The sequence below is a fragment of the Acomys russatus genome, chromosome 1, assembly GCF_903995435.1.
Source record: "Acomys russatus chromosome 1, mAcoRus1.1, whole genome shotgun sequence".
Taxonomy (NCBI): domain Eukaryota; kingdom Metazoa; phylum Chordata; class Mammalia; order Rodentia; family Muridae; genus Acomys; species Acomys russatus.
Genome location: NC_067137.1, coordinates 97,090,601 through 97,115,423, shown reverse-complemented (window position 1 = coordinate 97,115,423; position 24,823 = coordinate 97,090,601). Strand labels below are relative to the sequence as shown.

The window sequence follows — 24,823 nt, the reverse complement described above, 5'->3', positions numbered from 1 at the left end:
TGTAGTCTTGAAAACAATCCTTCCGATAACTGCGGAAGGTCACGCTGAAAGTAAAGGAAATGACCTAGCACGATGCACTAGTGTTTTTGGGAATGGTAGTTCAGAAGCCCCGCGGTCCACCGGCAGAACGCAAGGATGATCGAGGTCAAGGAACTACAACTCCCAGAATGCTGTGCGGGCAGTCCTTCTTCGGCTCCCTCTTCTTCGCTTCTCTAGCGTCTGTCCTCTTCGGCCCCCTCTCTATGCCGCACTGCCTAATTAGAAAGGGTGGTCCGGCGGTTGAGCCTGGCGCTGTCCTGAGAGGGAGGGCTCGGTGTGGAAGAGGTGAGGGTCTCCTAAGCCCCTGTCTAGCTGAACCCACCCTCTCCGCATCCTTGTTCTTTTCCGGTCTCCTCCGAGGCATCCCTACACTCTCACTCTTGACCTGATTCTTCTGGTCGGGATCACTCTTGGGAACCAGTGTATGCTCGGAGCTCGAGCTTCCCAGTGAGCCCCAGCAGCTAGTTGAGAACTTTTAGTTCTGAACGAGCATGTCCTCTCTCAGGGACCCTCCAGGCTCTTAGGTTTGCTGTAGATGTGTGGCTTCCTGGACGTTCCTGTTGTAGTAGCCTAGCTTCTCAGGTCTGCGTTCTCAAGCACCGCCTTAAAAATGTAGCCTAACTTAGAGCAGCTGGTTTCTACAGTGCCCCGAGGCAAGGAGTGTCTTGGTTGTGGGTTGCTTCTTGTTTTGTTTGGAATGGGTCCTCTTTTCCCTGTGCCATGTTACTGTTCTCTCTCAGCTGTCAGCCTACCCTTGTGGGGCCCTCAGTGTACAGGTGAAGATAGGATCAAATCTCGGAAGCATTTTAAATCACTGAAATCCCCTTTTTGGCTCACTCTGAACATTGTACGGGATTGCTTTGTGTCGTCTTAGAATTATTACATTGTTACCATTTATTTACCAAGTAAGTCACGGTCTCTTTTCCCACCAGAAATATAGATTATTATATCAACTGCTATAGTCTGACTAAAGATTCTAGAAATTCTCTCGTGGAATATTAGGCTTGTTAGACACATTCTCTGCTTATTTGTAGGTACCGTTGTAAAGATCTGTCTAGTCTTCCCAAAAATGTATATGTGTGTGTGTGTGTGTGTGTGTGTGTGTGTGTGTGTGTGTGTCTAGGAGCCAGAGAACCTGGATTGTATTTGGAGTAGGAGTGATTAGTAAAGATGTTTAATACTTTAGTGCTTTGTTTCCCTGGCTGTGGGGAAGGGGGGTCTCCCAGACCTACTTTTTAGGATTGTTCTGAGGACAAATGAATGACAATCTTTAAGACTGCTTTTAAAAAACAGGGGGGTTTTTTTGTTTTGGTTTTTTTGTTTTGGTTTGGTTTTTTTGAGGCTGGGAATATAGTTCAGTGGTAGAGTGCTTACCTAAAATATGTGGGGCCCTAAATTCAATTCCCAGCACTGCAAAAAATTAAATAAATATCTCTAGTTTTATATGAGGTCCAATTAAGTAATAAAAGCTAATGGTGGCCCTTGCCTTTCTGTCAGGCAGTCAGCGCTTTGTGTATATTGTCTAGTTTAGTCCTAATGCTTTCTTTTCTTTTTTCTTTTCTCTCTCTCTCTCTCTTTTTTTTTTTTTTTTTTTTTTTTTTTCTTTCTGTTTTTGGTTTTTTGAGACAGGGTTTCTCTGTGTAGCCTTGGCTGTTCTGGAATCACTTTGTTGACCAGGCTGGCCTTGAACTCACAGAGATCCACCTGCCTCTGCCTCCCAAGTGCTGGCATTAAAGGCGTGTACCACCACCACCCGACTAGTCCTAATTCTTATAAGAAATGCTACCTGCTATGCCCATTTTACAGATGAGGAAGTAAAGACTTGTCAATAAAGTATCAAATACTGAAAGGATGTAATCTAAAGTGTTTATTTTCTGCTAGGTACTTTGTTAGATTTTCTGAGTACTGTTTATTCTTCACTATAAGCCAGGAATGCAAGACAGCATTTCTCCAAGTCTTAGAAACAGAGCCATTTACTTAGAAACCCTGTAGCTGATCAGGTGCGGTGGAAGTTTTGATACTTAGCTATCCAGTTTAGTTTTAGAGGATTTGGGATCTTTCGGCTAATCATATATATTTTGTTTTCCTGGTAATATTCCCAAAAATTGACCCCAGAATTGGCCAAGTGATTAATAAAATAATCATGAATTGATTATCCAGACAAGATTTTCATTGCTTTCTCTTTGTGACAGAGCATACTGGAAGAGAGGAACCCTTGTTGGCTATAGTCAACTGTAGTGTTCCCAGAGCTTGGGAGCGTGTCTCAGAGATGGCTCTCATGAGTTCACCTATTCTGTTTGGGGTGAGCTTTGGCTGATCTTTGTGTGTTCGGCAGAATTATGGATCCTGAAAGCATTTGCCTCTCTTACAGTGTCCTCTTTGCTTGGTACCCTAGCTCTAATGGGATCCTTCTGCAGGGAGGCCAGAGCTTGCACTTTTCATAGTTGTCATGACACCTGAGTACTTGAACACAATAAACACAGTAAGGCTTCTAGGAATGAATGTCTAACTGGACTATCTAACCTGATCTGATGAGCTGGAAACCCAAGGATCTGATTTACACGGCAGATGCTATGCCAGATTCCTTTCTACACCCCTTACTTCTGGGAGCTATTGGTAGTGGAACACTTTTTGGAGAGATCCAAAAAGGGACCTGTCCCTGTCTTCCTTTCCCTGCAGATGAACCGGACAAAAGGTGACGAGGAGGAGTATTGGAACAGCTCCAAGTTCAAGGCTTTCACTTTCGATGATGAAGATGATGAGCTCTCACAGGTAGGTTTCCACAAGGGCCAAGGGTCATACCTTACTCTTGGCTGCCTCTCTAAAGCTTCTTCTCATCTACAGGAGGCTGGTAATGTTAGGTCACCTGTTCAGAAAAGCCTGCATGTTAGTCAGCTTTCTACTGTTATATGAAATACCCAGTATCCAGGGGGCTGGAGAGATGGCTCAGAGGTTAAGAGCACTGGCTGCTCTCCCAGAGGTCCTGAGTTCAGTTCCCAGCAACCACATGGTGGCTCACAACCATCTATAATGTGATCTGATGCCCTCTTCTGGCTTGCAGGTGTATATGCAGGCAGAGCACTGTATACATAATTAAAAAATCTTTTAAAAATAGAAAGAAAGAAGCAAGGTAATCAACTAGTCCAGCCTTATCGTTGGTTCAGTTTTCAGGGTTCTAGATCGTGGTCAGTTAGCTCTGTTGTTCTGGAACTGGGATAGGTAGCACATCACGGTGCAGCCACATGATAGAACAAAACTGCTTATCTCATGGCCAGAAAGCAAAGAGTATGAATAGAACAGGGCACAGTCCCACAATCCCTTTGGCTAAAGGATCTCCTATTAGGCTCCACTTCTCAAAGCCTCCTCATAGGGCTACCCCAAAGGACCAGGTTTTAACCCATAAGCCTTTTGGGGACACTCAGAATTCAAACTATGTAGTGGCTTCTGAAGTGTCTCAGCCAGTAAGGGTGCTGGCACAATCCCAGTGGCCTGAATTTAGTCTTCAGAGCAGACTCCATAAAATAGTCCGGCTTAGTTAGGCTTCTGTTCCTGTGGTGATCAAAAAGAAGAAATGGCCTATTTCACCTTATAACCCTCTGGTTGTACTCCACCACTGAGGGAAGTCAGGGCAGGAACCTGGGGGCAGGCACTGAGCAGAGGCTGCTGCTCACTGCCTTGTTCATCCTGTTCTCTTACAGCTCCCAGGACTACCAGACCAGCAATGGCGCTGCCACAAACCAGTCTCAACCGAGGTTCCTTTTCCCAAGTGCCTCTAGTGTGTGTTAGGCTGACATACATCTAGCCAGCACCCCCTATGCTCCAGCCTTGTGCAGTGGGATGGGCACACCTGTACATACGTGTGATACATGCACACACACTACATTCAAGTTAGAAACAGATAGAAACTATAGCAACCTTCATGGAGAGAAGCACTTAAAAAAGAGCCAGAAAGATTATAAAAACTAACTTTACCCTTACTTTTACTTTAAGAGAAAAAAAAAAAATGGCTGGACATGGTGACGCACGCCTTTGATCCCAGCACTCGGGAGGCAGAGGCAGGCAGATTGCTGTGAGTTCGAGGCCAGCCTGGTCTACAAAGCGAGTCCAGGCTACACAAAGAAACCCTGTCTCGAAAAAAAAAAAAAAAAAAAGAAAGAAAGAAAGAAAGAAAAAAAAATTACAGATCTCCAGGGCAGTCATGGTACATGCTGCTTTAATCCCAGCACTGCTTTGGAGGCAGAGGCATGTGGATCTCTGTGAGTTTGAAGCCAACCTGGTCTACAGGGCAACTTCCAAGATAGCCAAGGCTCGCCTCAAACTTGATAGTGTATAAAGGCCTTGAGTTTCTGATATGCCTGCTTTTGTCTCCTTTTTCACTTTTAAAGAAATTTTATTTTATTTATTTATGTGTGAGGGTGTACGTGTGCCATTGTTTGCATGTGGCCGACAGAGAACAGCTTGCAGGAGTCCGTTCTCTCCTTTAACCATGTGGGTCCTGAAGATTGAACTCCTTGGTAGCAAATGCCTTCACCTGTTCAACTGCCTGGTTTGGTGTGTCAACTTGACACAAGCTAGAGTCATAGAGGAAGGAGCCTCAGTTGAGGAAATGCCTCCCTGAGATCCGGCTGTAAGGCATTTTCTCAGTTAGTCATTGGTGGGGGAGGGCCCAGCCCATGGTAGGTGGGGCCCTCCCTGGGCTGGTGGTCTTGGGTTCTATAAGAAAGTAGCTGAACAAGACAGGGTTCGCAAGCCAGTAAGCAGCACCTCTCTATGGCCTCTGCATCAGCTCCTGCCTCCAGGTTCCAGCCCTGCTTGAGTTCCTGTCCTGACTTCCTCCAATGATGGACTATGATCCGGAAGTATAAACTGAATAAATTCTTTCCTTCCCAACTTGCTTTTCAGTCATGGTGTTTCATCACAGCAATAGAAACCGTAATTAAGACATCTGCTGAGCCATCTTACAGGTTCCTGATTTTTTGGTTTTTTGTTTTTGTTTTTGTTTTTTCATTTTTCTCCTGTCTCTCTCTCTCTCTCTCTCTCTCTCTCTTAAACAGTGTCTCACCGTGTAGCCTTAGGTGGCCTTAAACTCACAGAGATCTGCCAGCCTTTGTCTCTTGAGTGCTTAAAGGTGTGCTGCTGGATCTACCATGTCCAAGTTTTTGGTTTTGGTTTTTTTGTTTGTTTAGTTGGTTTTCTTTTTGTTTTTGTTTGTTGTTGTTTTTGCTTTTTTTTTTTTCCATTGGAGCTGCCTCTACCTTATGAATGCTGGAGTTATAGGCATGTACCACCACACTCAATTTATATCATTATTTTTGAGATGGAATCCTATGTTCTTGGGCTCAAGCTGTTTTCCTGCATCTGTCTTCCTGGCAGCTGGAACCACAGGCACACACCATTGCACCTTGATAACTTGTTTTTGAAAAATGGCATGCTTGATAATAGTCATTATTGGAGAAGTGAATAAAATTTACTCAGATTTGCAAACAAGCCCTAGTTAGGATATGGTAGAATTCCAGAGTGGCTTTGACTCCTCCGCTGCACTGCTGCAGTGCAGTGATTTCCAGGCTGGATGCAGACTACAGATAGTTATTGGCAGTTATCGAGGCCCGGTTGCTCGGTCTTGGTGAGCAGTGACAGAACGGAAGTGAGGACTGCCAGCCTACTATGCTTCATGTCCTTTTACAGTTAAAGGAATCCAAACGGGCCGTGAATAGCCTTCGAGACTTCGTAGATGACGACGATGACGATGACCTGGAACGAGTCAGCTGGACTGGAGAACCTGTGGGAAGTAAGAACCTGGAGAGGCTATTAGGGCGTCCTGTCAGTCACAAAGGCTGCACCTCTGTCTCTTGGTGCTGCTCAGAAACAGCTCTGCTGGTCTCAGATGCTGCAGCCCGCACAGGCAGAGCCCTGTGGAGAAACACAACAGTGGCGCTTATGTGGCTTCCTGGGGTGAATGCTTGGATGGCTAGTTCAGACTCATGGGTGCTTGTTAGAATTACAGGTTCCTAGGCTTTGCCCTGGAGAGTCTCATTCAGTGGGTTTTTGGGGGAGGGATGTGTATATGTGTGTGTTGAGAACTGAATGTGTCCTCCACAACCGAGTTATAGTCTCAGCTGAAGGGAGTAATATGTGGTCCTGTTTGGGAACTGTTAACTTAAATCTTATAACAGGTTGTCAGAACTACAGTCCTTAGCCATCAGGTTTTTTTGTTTTGTTTTATTTTATATTACATATACAGTGTTAAGTCTGCACACCAGAAGAGGGCACCAGATCTCATTATGGATGGTTGTGAGTCACCATATGGTTGCTGGGAATTGAACTCAGGACCTCTGGAAGAGCAGTCAGTGCTCTTAACCACATCTCTCCAGCCCTTTAGCCATCAGTTCTGTTTTGTTTTTTCCGAGACAGGGTCTCTCTGTGTACCTCTGGCTGTCCTGGACTCATTTTGTGGACCAGGCTGGCCTCAAACTCACAGTGATCTGCCTGCCTCTGCCTCCCAAGTGGAGAAATTAAAGGCGTGCGCCACCACACCCAGCTTAGCCATCAGTTCTTAATTATATAACACCACTTAATTTCTTCATAGACTCTGTCCAATTTTCTTCCCTTCATTTTTCCACCTGATTTTAAAAGTTTTTAATTAAAAGTTTTTTTCCGCCGGGTGTGGTGGCACACGCCTTTTGTTCCAGCACTCAGGAGGTAGAGGCAGGAGGATCTCTGTGAGTTCAAGGCCAGCCTGGTCTACAGAGTGAGTTCCAGGACAGCCAGGACTACAAGAGAAACCCTGTCTTGAAAAGCAAAAAACAACAAACAAACAAAACCCCAAAACAAAACCAAAACAAAAAAACCAAAAACAAAAGTTTTTTTTCCTAGAAGGTAATATAGCATGATTTAAAAACAACAACAACAACAACAACAAAAAGTTGGCTGGGGGTGGTGGTACACACCTTTAATTTCTGCATTTGGGAGGCAGAGGCAGGTGCATCTCTATGAGTTCAAGGCCAGCCTGGTCTACAGAGTGAGTTCCAGATAGCCAGAGCTACACAGAGAAACCCTGTCTCAAAAAAACAAAACAAGGGGCTGGAGAGATGGCTCAGAAGTTAAGAGCACTGGCTGCTCTTCCAGAGGTCCTGAGTTCAATTCCCAGCAACCACATGGTGGCTCACAGCCGTCTATAATGAGATCTTGTGTCCATTTCTGGTGTGCAGGCCTACATGCAGGCAAGAACACTGTATAAATAATCAATAAATAAAATTTAAAAAGAGAGGGGGGGAGGCAGAGCATCTTCCCATAGATTTGAAGACCATTTGCATTGCCTTCTGTTTCCTCCTCCCTTTGTCAATATTCCTAATGACTGACCTCCTGCTGCCCAGGGGCCCAGGGCCTCTCAGCAGCCTTAGAGTTTGTGGGGATCAAGGGCTACCTTGGAAGAGGCTTACTTGGTTCTTGCCGTCCTGTAGGTATCTCATGGTCCATCAAAGAGACTGCTGGGAATAGTGGGTCAACCCCTGAGGCACGCGAGCAGCTAAAGGGCCGAAGTAGCTTCTACACACAGCTACCTAAACCTGCTTCCACCTACTCCCTGAGCAGCTTCTTTAGAGGTAAAGCGTGGGGGTCAAGGACAGGGGGATTCATTTTCCTTCTCAGGAACATGCTTAGGCTGATGTTTTCATTCTCCTTTGAGCGGGCAGCTTAGTATGAGGAGTAGACGAGATGAGAAATTGCCAGGTATTAGCTAGATCTATCTGTAGAACACGAATGAAACTGACAGCCCCATGTCAGGTATTGAAATTTGTCTAGATCAGAATTCCTCTTTGCCTTTTATGCCATCCTGTTGGGAACCTTTGTGTGTCCCTGGTGGGAATGTGTAATTGTGCAGCTGCCATGAAAGATAGTGTGGCAGTTTCTAAAAAAGTTGAACAAAGGATTAGCATGTGAACTACTGTCACTGTTAAGTACTTCTCAAAAGGAATTGAATGCAGGGACTTGAGCAGATGTTTGTATGCTGGTATTTGAGAAAGCATTATTCAAAAGCCAAAAAGATTAGAGCAGTGTGATGTCCTTGTGGGCTAAAAGGATAAGCACAACACGGACTACACATGCAATGGACTGCTACTTACTGTTAAAAGTGAATGGAAGATGCATGTTATAATAGGCATGGACCTTAGGGAATTATACAGGGTGCTGTAAACAACAGGACAAATACTGTGTGACCCCACCCATGTGGATAGACAGCTCCTGGAGACAGAGGGTAGGACAGCAGCCTCCTCAGGCTGGGGAATGGACAGTTACTGCTTATAGGCACAGAGTCTCAGGGTAGTGGAACTGGATGGTGGTTGTCACTGTATTTCATGCCACTGAATTCTGCACTTAAAGATAATGAGAGTAGTAAATTTTACATTGTGTATATTTTATCACACTTAAAATATTTCTCTCTGACCCCTGTTGACTAGCATGTCAGATTGCTGAAGCTGAATAAAAGCTTTTATATATTTTACTTTTTCATGTATATGGGTGCATTGCCTACATGTATGTCTGTGTACTATCTATATGCCTGGTATCCATGGAGACCAGAAAAGGATGTTGGCGCCACTTGAACTAGAGTTTTGTTTGTTTGTTTGTTTTTTTCGAGACAGGGTTTCTCTGTGTAACCTTGGCTGTCCTGGACTCACTTTGTAGACCAGGCTGGCCTCCGAGTGCTGGGATTAAAGGCGTGTGCTACCACACCCAGCCACTTGAACTAGAGTTACACATGATTGTGAGCCACCCGGTGAATGTCAGGAGTCAAATTCTGCTCCTCTGGGAAGCTGCCAGTGCCCTTAACTCTGAGCCATCTCCCCATCCCCGAATAAAAACTTTATGAAGCCGTTTCTCCACATTGCATCATAAGGCTCTATGTGCCCAATGTCCTCAGCCAAGTATGGGTGGTCTGACTTGAACTGTTGGCCTCTTTCTGCTGTGTTCTTTCCCTCAGGCAGAACTAGACCTGGGAGTTTCCAGTCCCTTTCTGATGGTAAGCATTGGCCTCTTTTCTTGATTGCTCCTGGAGATGTTGGTGATTTGGGGTACAACCTGGAGAGTCCTGGGGACAGGTGGTAATTGGATGAGTAATTAACTTTCCTCTAAATTTAGAGAAAGTGTCTGGTACTAAGTGAGGAGGTAGAAGTTTCATAGGCTCCACTGCCAGGGATGACTGCTAGGGCTGCAGTCAAGAAAGAGCAGAGTTCTACCTTTGCCCATGGAGGTGTACCCCAAGAGACAAAAGATTGGTCGTTTGTCTTATTTGGGTTAAAAAAGGGGGGAGGGTTCTGGTGAGATAGCTCCCTACACAGAGGAATTTATACACAGGCTGGTGTCTTAGTTAGTGTTATATTGCTGTGAAAAGATACCATGATGACAGCAGCTATTGTAAGAGAAAGCATTTAATTGAGAGCTGGCTTACAGTGTCAGAGGTTTAGTCCATTATCATCATGGCAGGAAGTATGGCAGCATCATGGCCCTGGAGCAGTAGCTGAGAACTTCATCCTGATCTGTAAGCAGAGAGCGAGAGAGAGCGAGAGAGAGTGAGAGAGAGAGACAGAGAGAGACAGAGAGAGACACACACACACGCACACAGAGACAGACTCTGGGCTTGGTGGATTTTAGAAACCTGAAAGGCCGCCCCAGTGATATACTTTCTCGAACAAGGCCACACCTCTTAATCCTTCTAATTCTTTCAAACAGTGCCACTCTAGTGATTTAAACATTTAAGTACATGAGCCTATGGGGACCACTCTTATTTAAACCACCATAGCTAGATGACATGAGTCTGATCTCTTGGTATGTATGTACACCCCTGAAGCACACATGTGCACACACACATGCACATGTGCTCATGCATGCACAGACACAGCTTGTGAGGAAGAAGCAAGAAAGGAAAGAATGATAAACAGGCTTCACAAAGCCTTCTAAGCTGGCTTCTGGTTTCTTTCCAGCTCTGTCAGACACCCCTGCCAAAAGTTATGCTCCAGAGGTGGGGAGACCTAAGGGAGAATACAGGGTGAGTTACAGAATTTCTCTGTCATTGTATATGCATTGGCCAAAGCGCCATTATGCAGCACGTGATCCCTCTCACGAGTGAGAAAATTGGTCTTAGTTGGGTTCTCACATCCAGGAAAGGCTAGAACTTGGCCTCAAGATCCATCTTTTCTGACACAGGCTCCGTGCTTCCTTACCACCCCTTCTACTACCTTTTAGGAGTTTGAAATAAAACCAAGTTATTGTCTCTGTAGTCTGGGGCATGGTGGAGGTGGGAGTCCCATGAAGCATTCTAAATAAGTAATTGATCCAAAGGAAGAAACTATAGCCTAAGATTACAGGGGGCTATGTGTCAAATGTCTTTCCTTTTCTTGGCAAATGATGCTGACTATTGGGGTCTCAGGTGCAACTGGTTGCATGTAGAGTTTGGAACTCTGAGCCACAAGGCCGAGAGGTCTCACCTCTTACTGCCTCTGCTGCCCTTGCTCTAGTTCCTTTAGAAACTAACACCAAAGCCAGACTCAAAACAGGGCCATTCCAGTTGTGGGTTTTGTTTTGTTTTTGTTTTTGTTTTTGTTTTTGTTTTTGTTTTTATTAATTCTTTCCCATAGAGTATTTCTTCCATAGTGTAAAGATTGAATTTGAGACTGGAGCTGGTAGACTAGCAATTCTGAGCCCTTAATGTATGGTCTGTCTGTTGCTCATATTCCAGGATTACAGCAATGACTGGAGCCCCAGTGATACAGTGCGACGCCTCCGCCGGGGCAAGGTAAGGCTACCGAAGAGAAAAGTCTTATAGGATTCTTTAGCAAGGGGAGTAGTGTGTTCCCACAGGAAGGATATCCTGACATCCTTTCCCAGTTCCCATTTCTGGGGTGGAGTCGTTTTCAGGAGCAAAGCAAACCCACTACAGTTAGAACCCGGCTCCAAAATCTCGGGGGTTGGAGTTGCTTTGCCAGCATAGTGGAGAAGCCATGATGGAAGAGAGTAGCTATGTGTGGTAGAGCACGCCTGAAGTCCCAGCACCTGGAGGCTGAGGCAGAAAAAAAGCAAGCGTAAAGCCACCTTGGGCTACACAGCAAGTTTGAGGCCAGCCTGGATGCACAGTGGAGGCCCTGGCAAACCTGCTCTTACCCCACACAAGAAAGAGAGTGATGCATTGTGATTTAATTTTTGTACATGGTGTGGGATAAGTGTTGATTTGAGATAAGTGTTGATTTGAGGTTAAATTTTTTTTTTAACAGTCTGCACTGTTAAAAAACTTTTTTTGTTGAAATTTGGGAGTATTTTCTTTGAAACGTAATTGATTATTTAGTGACAATCTTTTTTGTGTGAAACTCTAAGAAAGACAGAATTACAATGACTGGAAGCAGATGAGTGGTTGGTGAGCCAGGAACAGGAGGACGTTAATGTCGGCATGGTCTGAGGGGCTGTTAAAGGGTGTGAGCAGCATTCTGTGTCTGCCCTAGTGGTTACTAGGATATAGGCACTCTCAAAGCTGAGCTATATACTTGTGTAGGGTTGATTTTATTGTATGAAAACTATATGAAGAAAAAAATAAATGATGATTTGTTGATTTGGTCAAGGCTTGAAGACATCAGCCTCCTCCTACAGGGCATCACATTGAACTAGATAGAATACAGAGGGACCTTCAGGCTCACAGAGCCCAGAGACCAGTATGTAAATATAGAGGCCCTCTCTGGGTGCCTTCTTTCATTGCTGTCCCTCCCTCACTCTCCCGTGACAAAGGAAGATAGGTAGTGGCCTCCTTACACAGTCTTCGTGTTCTTACTCTGCAGGTCTGCTCACTAGAGCGATTCCGCTCCTTACAGGACAAGCTGCAGCTCCTCGAAGAGGCAGTAAACATGCATGATGGAAATGTCATCACTGCAGTAAGTGTGAGGGTTGAGAACTCAGTCAAACGTGACTTCACAGTTCGGGTTGCGTGTCAAGAGCCTGCTTCCTCTCTAGGCATTGGGCTCTCAGAAAGCTGTGCTCCGGGCTCAGGTGGAGGAGACATGCGTTCTGTGTAGAGCTGTTCATTATAACCAGAAAACAGAATGCTGGCTGCTCTATACTATGCAGAGTGGCATAGCAGTGGAACCGTGAGAGAGTGCTTTCTAAGCAGACAGGAAGTAGAGTCTCTCAGCGTGAGTGGGCACAATGGGTGTGGGCTTGTGGACACCTAGACATGGCTCAATTCCAGCACTCCATCCTTTCTTCCTGTCCCACACAGAGGTGTGTCTGCCTGTAGTGATCCCTAACACATCATTGGCTTCCTTCCTAGACATGAGGTGGTCAGGGCAGCCTTTGCGGAAGGGTGCACAGTCTTTGTCTCTTTTCCTCTAGGTTCTGATCTTCCTGAAAAGAACCCTGAGCAAAGGTGAGCACAGTTTGAAGGAAGTCTCCTCTCAGCGGTGCATGTGGCTGTTATATCAGAATTCGCCAGGATCAAGTCTGGTTCAGAGGCAGCAGAGGTGACCTGGGGCCTGAGAGCATGCATCACCTCTAAGGGCAGCCTGTAATGATTAAAAATGAGATGCCAGGTAACAGATATGATATGGCAAAGTTTATTATAGGACCAGGGGAGAGCAGGGAAGGGCACCCCAGAGAGAGAGAGAGAAAGAGGAAGAGAGAGGAAGATGAGCAAGAGAGAGAGGCCAGTTTGCCCTTTGTATATCCTGGGCAGCTGCCCTACCTAGTAGCAGGCTGATAATGATGTCATAGGTTGCTAGGCAGACTAGGGGCAGTATGCTAACACAGCCTATAAGGTGTGGGCTATATTAGCCTCTCTCTTCATTGGGAACACATGGGCTGTGTGATTGGAAGTGAGAAGTGCCCGCTCTTAGTGTTACTAAGAACCAAAAGGCTGACTAGATGGCTGTGTGGTGCTCTAGGGCTGTGGTTCTCAACCTGTGGGTCGTGACCCCTGTGAAGGTTGAATGACCTTTTCACAGGGGTCACATATCAGATATCCTGCTGTGTGTCAGACATTTACATTACGATTCATAACAGTAGCAAAATGACAGTTATGAAGTAACAATGAAATAATTTTATGGTTAGGAAACCACAACCTGAGGAACTGTATTAAAGAGTCACAGCATTAGGAAGGCTGAGAACCGCTGCTCTAGGGCTTAGTGGCTGTTAATGATGGTGGATTGAGACCAGGAAGAACCCATCCTTAGCTTTTGCTGGGCTTTCAGGAGGTGATGCTTAGGTGTGTGAGTGGAGAGGCCAGTCTCAGACTTGAGGGCTAGGAAACTTTACTTCTTTCTCCACCTAACTTCTTCCTACATGCCAGAGATCCTTTTCCGAGAGCTGGAGGTACGCCAAGTCGCCCTGAGACATCTCATTCATTTCCTTAAGGAAGTAGGGGACCAAAAGCTGCTGTTAGATCTCTTCAGGTAAGACCTGGGCTTTGGGTCTATGAAGTCTGTCAGGAACATTTCCAGAGCACTCTGAGGGGTACAAAGAAATTGAAAGCACTGTCAGAAACACCTAGAAAACTAGATGTTGAAATGTGTTGGGACAGTTACACCACCGTGCAGTGTGGGGGATGTTAGGTGCTGAGGACCAGGCCTCACAGGCAGACACACTTGGAATGCGGATGCTTCTTTCTTGTTCCTCTGTTAACTTCCTGAGAGTGGACTTTTCCCTTGTAAAATGGAGATAGTGACATCACTGCAGAGGGTCACAAAGACTGGAGTAAGTAGCTAGCATTACTGTGCTATATTAATCAGCATTTGCTAAGCATTTTCTTGTAAAATCCCCCATTAAAGCCAGGCGGTGGTGGCGCACGCCTTTAATCTCCCGCATGAAGAGGCAGAGGCAGGCAGATCACTGTGAGTTCAAGGCCAGGCTGGTCTACAAAGTGAGTCTAGGACAGCCAAGGCTACACAGAGAAACCCTGTCTCGAAAAACCAAAAAAAAAAAAAAAAAAAAAAAAAATCCCCCATTAAAGTGCCTTCCTTGGGCTGGGCGTGGTGGCGCACGCCTTGGGATGCAGAGGCAGCTGGAGTGCTGTGAGTTCGAGGCCAGTCTGGTCTACAAAAGCGAGTCCAGGATAGCCAGGACTGTTACACAAAGAAACCCTGTCTCAAAAAACCAAAAAACCCCAAAAAACCCAAAAACCAAAAAAGGTGCCTTCCTCTTGTTCACATGATGCCAGCGAGTACAGTAGAAAAGAAGGAGGAACTATAGTTTCCTAGTCAGGCTGCTTGTCGGAGCGTTACCATTTGGGTGCACTGGGAGGCTAGGTAAGAGGTGAGCTGTCTGCTTGGTGGCCTTCTACCATCTTCTCTGCTTCATTTTAGTAAGTGGAGGTGATTTCTTGCTCTTGGATTAAACCGTATGCACATTTCATCCTTTATTCAATGTCAGAAGGTGTGCGAGCCTCTTTAGGTTTTGTGACCCAGAGTAACTCATTTACCCTGTGGACAGGCTCTGTGATGAGCTGCCCCACAGACTAAGCACTTTATTCACCTGGTTAGGTCAGAAGGAGTCTGCCGAAGATGACATGCCCACAGAGGCAGGCTGCCTGCTCTCTCTGGTATTCCTTTCCTGTCAGGGAAGGCTTGTCAGGCATCCTTTCCTCACCAAGGCAGTGTTGTTAATTATGGTCTATTTAGAATAAAGAGGGGACAGAAGACGGGCTACATTATACTCTGTACATGAACGGAATGGAGAATTGTGCAGAGTGCTTGTTTCCAAGTTTGTTTTTGATAAAAAACAAAAACAAAAAACAGTGTTTTAATTTTGAGTAAACAAACAGGTTGGGCAGTGGTTGCACATCCCAGCACTTGGGAGACAGAAGCAGGCAGAGTTCAAGGCCATCCTGGTCTACAAATGGAGTTCCAGGACAGCTGAGGCTACCCAGAGAAACCCTGTCTCAAAAAGAAAAGACAGACAGAAAGACACACACAAGTAAGCGACCGTTGTTGGGGCAGGTGGTGTTTAAGCTCTCAATGCCCTGCCCAACTGTTCCGTTTAGTTAAAACAGAGGGACAAGTAGACCGCGAGTCACTGAGTGGTTTGGAGGAGAAGAGGTGGCAGACATGTAAGAGTAGCGCTTACCTCAGTATACAGGAGATGAGTGGAACTGGGTTTCTTCTAGACCTGTCACCTCTGAGAGGAAACGCCACGCCTCAGTAGATTGAACTGTCCCACTCCCTTCTGCTTTCCCCCAGGTTCCTAGACAGAACAGAAGAGCTGGCGGTAAGTGTGACATTTGTTTCTACTGGGACTCTATTTACCAGGCATGAAGTCAAAGTCCAGCCTGGCCACCACGTTCTCCTGCTCAGTCCTTTTCTTGTTGATTAGATGTAGAAGACGGGTATGTGGGAAAGGACACTCTGCCCAGCCACTCCTCACACACATGGCCGTCTACAGTCCAGGACTCGGGGAGTCAGGGATGTGGGTCTTTAGAACATAGAAAGTGTCCTGACAAGCTGGGGAGATGGCTCAGGGATAGAGTGCTCCTTGTGCAAGCATGAGACCCTTAGTTTGGGTCCCCCTGGCCCATGTAAAAATTGCGTGCTGTGGGAACGCATCTGCAAGCCCAGTGCTGAGGCAGTGGGGACAAGGCGATCCCAGTGCAGTGGGAGAGCCTGGCTCAGAAGAGAAGGTGGATGGACTGAGGAGACGGCTCAGTAGTTAGAGTGTGGACTGCTCATGTGGGGGACTGGAACTCTGTTCCCAGCACCTAGGTCAGACTCCAGCCTCAGGCGATCTGATGTCCTGGCTCCTAAGGCACCTGCATTCAAGCACATGCACACAACTTAAAATAATTCTATAGAGACAGAATGGAGAGCCAGGCAGTGGTAATGCACACCTTTAATCCCAGCATTCAGGAGGCAGAGGCAGGCAATTGCTGTGAGTTCAAGGACAGCCTGGTTTACAAAGTGAGTCCGGGACAGCCAAGGCTACACAGAGAGACCCTGTCTGGGGGGCGGGGAAGAATGATAATGGAGAACAATAGAGAAAGAGCCATATATTGGCCTCTGGCTTTTATACATATACAAACACAGGCAAGTACACACACATACTTACCACACACACGGCCACTTAGTGTTCTCTCTCCCTCTCTTTCTCTGCTTCTTTGTGTGTGTGTGTGTCTACATTTATGTGTGCTTACACAAGTACGGTACATGCTCTGAATGATATCCCAGCTCCCTCTCTCTTTTAAGGAGACATGATAGCTCAAAATTCTCTGTGATAGATGGGTTTGGTGGTGCACACCTTTTAATCCCAGCACTCGGGACGCAGAGTCAGGTGGATCGCTATGAGTTCAAGGCCAGCCTGGTCTACAAAGTCTAGGCCAGACAAGATACATAGGGAAACTCTGTCTCAAAAAACTAAAAAAAAAAAAAATTCTCTGTGTTTTGTAGCTATCCCATTATCGAGAGCATTTGAACATTCAGGACCCTGAAAAACGAAAAGAATTTCTTAAGACCTGCATTGGGTGAGTATGGGAAAAGTAGTTCTACGCAGCTGCAGTAAGGGGAAGAAAGGCACACGAGTGGGTGGTTCACTCGGGAAGGCTAACGGTGAGTCCCATGGGCACTGTTTGAAGGCCAGCTCCCTCGGTGGCTCCCCAGTACTGGTCGCCAGCAGAGTTTTCACTGATTGGAGGAAACCTGAGAAAAATGGAGCAACATAGGTCTTCCCTAAAGTGAAATGTATAGAATTAGAAAGACTGTCTTTGTTCTGGGACTTTACTTCTCACATATCCCCTCTTTTTGGCAATAAAATTGGTGCTACATTTTTAATGATTTGTTTTTATACATTGGTGTTTTACTTGCACGTATGTTATGTGAGGGTGATAGATTCCCTGGAACTGGAGTTACAGACAAGCTGTGAGTTGCCATGTGGGTGCTGGGAATTGAACCTAGGTCCTCTGGAAGAACAGCCACTGCTCTTAACCACTGAGCCACCTCTCCAGCCCCAGTGGTGAACTTTTTGTGATTTAGTGAAATAAAAGTAAAGGTGACAACTCTTGGTGGACCTTGAGCATTTTTCGTGTTGGGGGTCTTGAAGCTCCAGGTGTCAGGACTGCTGCTGTGGCGCAAGCTTTCAGCCCCAGCCCCGGATGTTACTGCTCTTCTGTTGGGATGCTCACTGCTCTCGGAAGTGACTCACCTTATTGTTGGCTTGCCTTCATTATAGGAAAGCGCTTCCTTGGGTTAAGCTGAAATGTGCTTTACTATCTAGCCAGATAGCTACATAGCCTCCCAGGATCCCCTGCTTCTCAAGGCCCAGTGTTCACAATTGTTTTAGCCATTCCTCATGAGAGGATTTCCAGGGTCATATTTAGAATTTGCTTGTCTATGAAACACCTATTTTTTTTTCCTAGTGTTTCGAGACAGGGTTTCTCCGTGTAGCCTTGCCTGTCCTGGACTCACTTTGTAGACTAGGCTGGCCTCCAACTCACAGAGATCTACCTGCCTCTGCCTCCTAAGTGCTAGGATTAAAGGCATGCACCACCACGCCTGGCTTGAAACCCCTAATCTTGATGTCACCAGATTGAGAGCTGTGGTTCACACTCAGGCTTGTTTCTGCAGTGAGTAGAGGAACATGCGTCATTGTCTAAGGGGTAGAAGTCTGAAATGAAGGTTAAAGGTACCTTTTCCTGTCACATACCCAGAAAGGCCTGGAACTTGTCATGTAATCAAGAATGATGTTGAACTCCTGAGCATCCTGGCTCCACCTCACAAGTGCTGGGATTATAGACACGTGCCACCATATCTGGCTAAAGACATAGTTTTGAAGATGATTCCTTGACATTTCTGAAGATTGGTGCAATCTTCGCTAATTTGCAAACCTACCTCTATGCCATATAATTTAATTTGCTTTTTATTCCTCTACACTAAAAATAGTTCACAGTCAGTAGAGGTCAGCAAGGCACAGAGCTCTGTTGGCGTGTTGATGGTGGGCATTTTTCTGGGCTCACTAGCTTTGCGACCCATTCATCAAATAGCTAACTCCCCAAAGGCTCTTCTTTCTACAGCAAAATCACTTACAACTGTGCATTTTGTAGACTTTGAGGGGATCCCTTTTGAACTTTCAAAGTCTCCATCTCTTTCTCTCTTTTGAAATTGGTATTATGTAGCCCAGGCTGGTCTTGAATTCCCTCGCAGCCAGGTATGGCTAATACTGGGCTTCTCATGTCTCCACCTTGGGAACTGGGTAATGGACATATGCCGCCTCACCTGTCTGTGCCGTGCTGGCGGCTCAACCTGGGCTGCACGCATGCTCCCATTGGCACACCTCAGACAGCAGCCAGGCCAAAGTCTCCTCTATTCTGCTTTCTTGCCTGCCTTAAAGGATATCGAGCTGGTGGGCTGGCACCAGACTTGAAAGGTTTTTGCAGCGTTTGGGTTACTTGGGTTTGTGGAGATTTTCACATAGAAAAGGTACTAACCTTGCGGCCCTTCACCAGTTTACCGTTTTCAGCAGAAGATTCTGCACACATCCAAGACCATTACACGCTCCTGGAACGGCAGATCATCATTGAGGTTAGAGCCCTTGCCGCTGCCCAGGCTCAGAGCCGGGTAGCATCTGCACCACCCTTTGCTCCGCACGCATTTTCTGGCACAGCCCTTTACTTCCCCTCTGTTTCTCTTGGTTGCCCTTCGGCACCCCTTTCCTTCTTACCTGCTGCTAGCCTAGAGGTGTTTACTGTTCCTCTTCATTCCAATTTGCTTGCATCATTTCCACTTCCTTCTTCCCTTCTCTCCTCTTTCTTTCTTCCCTTCTTCCTTTCTTTGTTTCTTTTCTTTCTTTTTGCTTTGAGACAGGCTGTCATGGAGCCCAGGCTGGCCTTGACCTCACTATGTAATGAGGCCATGAATGCCTGACCTTTCTGCTTCCTCCTCCCAAGTGCTGGGCTTACAGGCATGCAGCACCACGCTGAGCTGTTGGGATCTGTGATCTGTTCGTGGGTTTGGCTCTCTCTAGGATATCCTAAGCAGTTCCCATGCTCTGCGTTTTTGCTTCACTCCTGGGGTGGGAAACACAACCGCTGAGGCAGTACAGGTTTTCTCCCGGCCTCTCCCCATAGACGTTGTTTCTCTTTTTCCTGGGCTCACTCCACCACAGGCAAATGATCGACACCTAGAATCTGCAGGGCAGACCGAGATCTTCCGCAAGCACCCCCGGAAAGCATCCATTCTCAACATGCCTCTCGTGACGACACTCTTCTACGCCTGCTTCTATCACTACTTGGAGTCCGAGGTACCGGCGGAGTAAGAGCGGGGCCTTGTTCAGATCCAGTATTTGGATGTAGTGTCAGTGGCCTTGTGTGGTTTTCAAACACCAGCCACAAACTCTGCAGGCCCTCAGCAAGAGTGAGCCAGGGCACAAAGGTTTATGAGGGTCTGTGTGGCCATATGTGGCTCCCACACTAGCAGAGCACCTGGTGTCTCTGGTGCTGGCTCCCTTAGCAGTGGCACAGAAGAGATCAATGTCAGATGGCTATGGGTAGCTCTCTATTTACAAAAATAATAATAATAATAATAACTTTGTATGTATGGGTGTTTTTATTTGATTGGTTAGTTGGTTTTGGTTTTGAGACAGAGTTTCTCTGTGTAACCCTAGCTACCCTGGAACTTGCTCTGTAGACCAGGCCAGCTTCAAATTCACAGAGATCCACCTGCGTCTACCTCCCAAGTACTGGAATTAAAGGCATGTGTGTGGGTATTTTGCCTGCAAGTATGTCTGGGTACCCATGGAGGCCCAATAGGGTGGCTGATCCCCTAGGACTGGAATTACAGATGGTTGTGAGCTGCCATGTGGATGCTGAGAGTTGCAGCCAGGTCCTCTGCAAGCACAGCCAGCGCTCTTAACCACTGGGTCACCTTTCCAGCCCCCTTTTCTCTAAAAGTTTGGACTTGACTTAACCCTTACAAGTTTGCTTTTCTTTTGCTTGGATTAGCAGGAAAATTGAAAAAGCACCATACTCACTAGTCTTTTTCCTGATAAAGTAGGTTGTGTGGTGCTCCATTAGACTCAATGGAGACTTTCTCATAAATTGATTTCTATGTTTAAATGGTTTACAGTTTACACAGAAAGTCTGTTTAATAAAAAAGACCATGAGGAGCCAGGCATGGTGGTGCACACCTGTAATCCCAGCACTTGGGAGGCAGAGGCAGGCGGATCTCTGTGAGTTTGAGGCCAGCCTGGTCTACAAAGTGAGTTCCAGGATAGCAGGGAAACCTTGTGTCGAAAAACCAAAACAGAAAAAAATGAATGATTTCATTAAAGTGGGTGATTTCATTAAAGTTTCTTCTCCCATGTCATCCTAGGGGACCTTCAGCAGTCCTGTCAACCTGAAGAAGACATTCAAGGTAGTGTTGCATTGTCTGTTTTGTAGAGTCAGAGTACTTCGTGGAGTACATGGTACTTGGAAAGCCTCTGCACTGTGGCTTTTGATGTCCAGGGTTAACTAGAAAGTTAGGAGTTTATGGGAAGTGAGAGAAAACTTGACTGTTCCAATGTACAGCAGTGTGGGTCTTGGAAGAGAAGGGGTTTTGATGACCTGTGAAATTTATTGCTTTTAAGGGACAAAATCAACATCAGCAAATATATACGCTTTTCTAAAAGCTAAAGCATTTAATGGATGCATTTCTATTTCCTCTTACTTTTTTCTGGTCTCTGCGCTTCAGATCCCAGACAAGCAGTATGTGTTGACAGCCTTGGCTGCTCGTGCCAAGCTTCGCGCCTGGAATGACGTTGACGCCCTCTTCACCACAAAGGTGGGTGTCCTGACACACGTGCTTTGAGGCCTTTGCAGAGAGAAGGCCTTCACAGGCCTCTAGTTCCAGGTCTCAGTGAGTCTTCTTCCAGCTTCTGTTTGCAAAATTCTAAATGTAAGGTAAATTTGAAAGAAGAGTGTAGAGGCCACTGTTTCTACCTACAATTGTATTAACATTTTGCTATATTGTTTAGCTTTTACTTTTTTGTTTTTCCAAGACAGGGTTTCTCTGTGTAACCTTGTCTGTCCTAGACTTGCTTCATAGACCAGGCTGTCCTCGAACTCACAATGATCCTCCTGCCTCTGCCTCCTGAGTGCTGGGATTAAAGGTGTATGCCACCATGCCTGGCTAGCTTTTTATTTTTAATACACATTTTGTCAGAGCCACTTGACCATAAACTATATATAACACTTTTCCCTTTAAAATTCAAGTATTTGTCTCATAAGTATTATATCTCAATAAATTAGTCTATTTATCTTGAAGTATAGGAATCTAGACTTAGGATTTTTTAAAAAAGATTTATTATGTATACAATGTTCTGCCTGCATGTATGCCTGCCCGCCATAAGATGGCACCAGATCCCAATATAGATGGTTAGGAGGCACCATGTTGTTTACGGGAGTTGCACTCAAGACCTTTGGAAGAACAGCCAGTGCTCTTAACATCTGAGCCATCTCTCCAGCCCCAGGATTTTGTTTTTTAAGAATTACTTTTATTTTATGAGCATGCACATAGCCCTGCATATCTAATAACGTCAGAAGAGGGAATCTGGTCCCCTAGGACTGGAGTTATAGATGGTTGTGAGCCACCATGTGGGTGCTGGGAATTGAACCTAGGTCCTCTGGAAATACCTGCCATGTATATGTATCAGTTTTAAGTTAGGTTATTACTGTTTTTTGGCTTTTTTGTTTGTTTAAGACTTATATGTAGGAATGTACTGTGTAAATGGCAGTTATAGATGGTTGTGAGCCACTCTGTGGGCTCTGGGACTCCAACCCAGGGCCCTATACTAGGGGCCCTATACTAGAGTAACAAGTATTCTTAATCTCTGACCCATCTCTCCAGCCCCTTTTTTAGTTTTGTATTTATGTGCTATTAGGATACAGTGTATTCTATCCAATCCTTGGATATGGCTGTAATCTCTATTAATTTATATATAGAGTTTAGACAGTTGATTATTATGTACCATAAAGTGTGCAGCATGGTGTTTTGGTTTATATAATCCCTATTAATTTATATCTATAGTTTGGACAATTGATTATTATGTACTGTAAAGTGTAAAGTATGGTATTTTGGTTTATATAATGGAATGATTACTATAGTTCAAGCTAATAACATCCATCCTACGTTATCACTAGTGTGTTTGTGTGTGTGTATGTGTGTGTGTTTTCTTTCTCAGGATTGGTTTGGTTATTTGAGATCTTTTGTAGTTCCATACAAATTGGTTTGACATTTAAATATATTTTTTCATTCTAGCCTTGAGAATTTTCTGTGTTTTTGTTTTGTTTTGTTTTGTTTTTTGAGACAGAGTTTCTCTGTGTAGCCTTGGCTATCCTGGACTCGCTTTATAGACCAGGCTGGCCTCGAACTCAGAGATAACCCTGCCTCTGCCTCCCGAGTGCTGGGATTAAAGGTATGAGCCACCACGCCTGGCGAATTTTCTATTTTTCTACTTATTTATCAATTAGTTATATTAACTACTAAAGCAAAACATGCTCATAGAAAAATCCAACACAAGCCAGGTGTAGTGACTCATGTCTATAATCTCAGAACGCAGGGAGGCAGAGGCAGGCGGGTCTCTGTGAGTTCAAGGCCAGCTTGGTCTACAGAGTGAGTCCAGGACAGCCAAGGCTACACGGAGAAACCAAGTCTTGAAAAACCAAAAAGAAAAATCTAATACTGTACACAAAATTCTATAATGATTGAGAGGGCTAGAGCCGTGCTTCTGGTAGCAGAGTGCGGAGAGAGCATGCGCAAAGCCTGGACTCATTTCAACATAAGGGTTCATTTTTGGTTGTCTGCCTGCTTTGACTCCATTCAGGGAAAATACTGTTGTCAGTAGCTTCCCAGACCTTACTGCATGAATTTACAAACAAACGCTTCCATGTGCATGTAAAGATGGAGAGGTACAATTCTTTTGTATTGACACACTTATGGTTGATAGGTTATTAATCACTTACTCCATTTAGGACCATTTCACAGACTGTTTTCCATGCGTTATTGCCTGGATCAAAGAATTTATTTTGTTTTATACTTCTCTTTTTTTCCCCCCTACCCCCTACATACCTTGGCTTTTCTAAAAAAAAAAAAAAAAAAATCCATCTTTCACTATTTCCCTCCCCCTCATCCTATCTACCTTGTTTTTCTGATATGACCATGAAACGCAAGCGGGGTGAGGCCAGTGTGCTAATGACATGTGGCCCACCTGCTGCTGTCCTTTCTTTCAGAACTGGTTAGGTTACACCAAGAAGCGAGCACCCATTGGCTTCCATCGAGTCGTGGAAATTTTGCACAAGAACAGTGCCCCTGTCCAGGTAATGGCTCTGAAAAAGAGCTAGTGAGCTGTGGTCATTTTCTTAAGGTAGCACTGGGACTGCTGGACCTGGGCTCGAAAAGGGCAGGCAGAACCTTCCTTTCACACGTAACCTCAGACTGTCTGTGAGGAGCAGCTCCGTATCCAGCCATATGGAGACCTGCGCACTGTTCAGATGGTTCAGAGGACTCCTTATAGGCAAGGTGGAGGCACAGCAGGCGTGCCCTGGCCCAGCTCTAGCCCTGTAGCCTGTGTATCTGGCTTCAGGGCAAGGAGGCCTGCTTTTCTCTTTTCTCCTGAGGTAGCAGGGGAGTCATTTCCCACTGCAAAACCATGGTTCCTCATGGCTCTTGCAGACACTGATATTGAATTCTCCCTTCCTTAGAGCTTATTTTTCCTCCCTAGGGAGTCTTGTATTTTCCTCATTAACCAGAGCACTTTTCCCTACAGATATTGCAGGAATATGTTAACCTGGTGGAAGATGTGGACACAAAGTTGAACTTAGCCACTAAGTTCAAGTGCCATGATGTTGTCATTGATGTGAGTCCCCAAGAAGTAGGAACCCTGAGCTAGGTCCTGGGAAGAGAATCAGGGATACAGCATTTACCCCAGCTCCTGAAATGTCCCAGTGGTTTTGACTGGATGGACAAAATAGACTGGCAGGAATGAGTTAGAAAACCGGGCATGGTGGTGCACGCCTGTAATCTCAGCACTCAGGGAGACAGAGGCAGGCGGATCGCTGTGAGTTTGAGGACAGCCTGGTCTTCAAAGTGAGTCCAGGACAGCCAAGGCTACACAGAGAAACTGTTTCATAAAACAAAAAACAAGCCAGGCAGTGGTGACGCAGGCCTTTAATCCCAGCACTTGGGAGGCAGAGACAGAGGCAGAGGCAGGTGGATCTCTGTGAGTTCAAGGCCAGCCTGGTCTTCAGAGCAAGGTCCAGGACAGCTAGAGCTGTTTGAAGAACAACATTCCTGTGCTGTTTTCCCAGTCTCTGGACTGAATTCTAGCTTTTAAGTTACATTTAGAATCATTAAAAAGAGTCAAGCGGTGTGAGCTCTGTGGCCTTCTCTCTAGCACGGGGATCTGTGGGTGCCTTACAAATGTCATCCTATTCTAATCTGCTGTCCTGTCCTTGAGCTCAGGGGCACAGAAACAGTGACAGAAAGAGCAGGCCCCTTACAGGGAAGGCCGCGTAGGGATTTGACTGTGTTTTGGTGTACAGACCTGCCGAGACCTGAAGGATCGTCAGCAGTTGCTTGCATACAGGAGCAAAGTGGATAAAGGATCCCCTGAGGAAGAAAAAATCGACGCCATTCTCAGCAGCTCGGTAAGTACTTCCTCTTACCCTCTAGTGAGCCTAGGAGACCAGTCACTAAGTAGCACCAAGTGTATGATCCCAAGCCCTAGGCGGGTGCACTTAGCTGAACCACGTGGATACAAGACTCACCTGTGGGCTGAAGTGACTGGAGAGCTATGTTGA

The 24,823-nt window shown here is 45.7% G+C and overlaps 1 protein-coding gene across 1 annotated transcript; it reads left to right on the top strand.

Annotated features, from left to right (window-relative positions):
• Positions 1-176: 176 nt before the first annotated feature.
• On the top strand, positions 177-24,823 carry Vipas39 (VPS33B interacting protein, apical-basolateral polarity regulator, spe-39 homolog). Its single transcript, XM_051148885.1, has 19 exons — positions 177-324; positions 2,719-2,811; positions 5,725-5,827; positions 7,500-7,640; positions 9,014-9,052; positions 10,014-10,078; positions 10,769-10,825; positions 11,856-11,948; positions 12,406-12,439; positions 13,358-13,460; positions 15,243-15,270; positions 16,443-16,516; positions 18,494-18,569; positions 19,153-19,287; positions 20,358-20,399; positions 20,718-20,807; positions 23,255-23,341; positions 23,791-23,880; positions 24,566-24,823. The coding sequence occupies exons 2-19, from the start codon at positions 2,719-2,721 to the stop codon at positions 24,821-24,823; spliced, it is 1,608 nt and encodes a 535-aa protein (XP_051004842.1). The 5' UTR covers positions 177-324.

Coding starts and splice junctions, on each gene's coding strand:
- Vipas39 (XM_051148885.1), top strand. CDS start 2,719: ATGAACCGGACAAAAGGTGACGAGGAGGAGTATTGGAACAGCTCCAAG. Junction 2,812..5,724: donor AAGATGATGAGCTCTCACAG/GTAGGTTTCCAC, acceptor GTCCTTTTACAG/TTAAAGGAATCCAAACGGGC. Junction 10,079..10,768: donor GACCTAAGGGAGAATACAGG/GTGAGTTACAGA, acceptor CTCATATTCCAG/GATTACAGCAATGACTGGAG.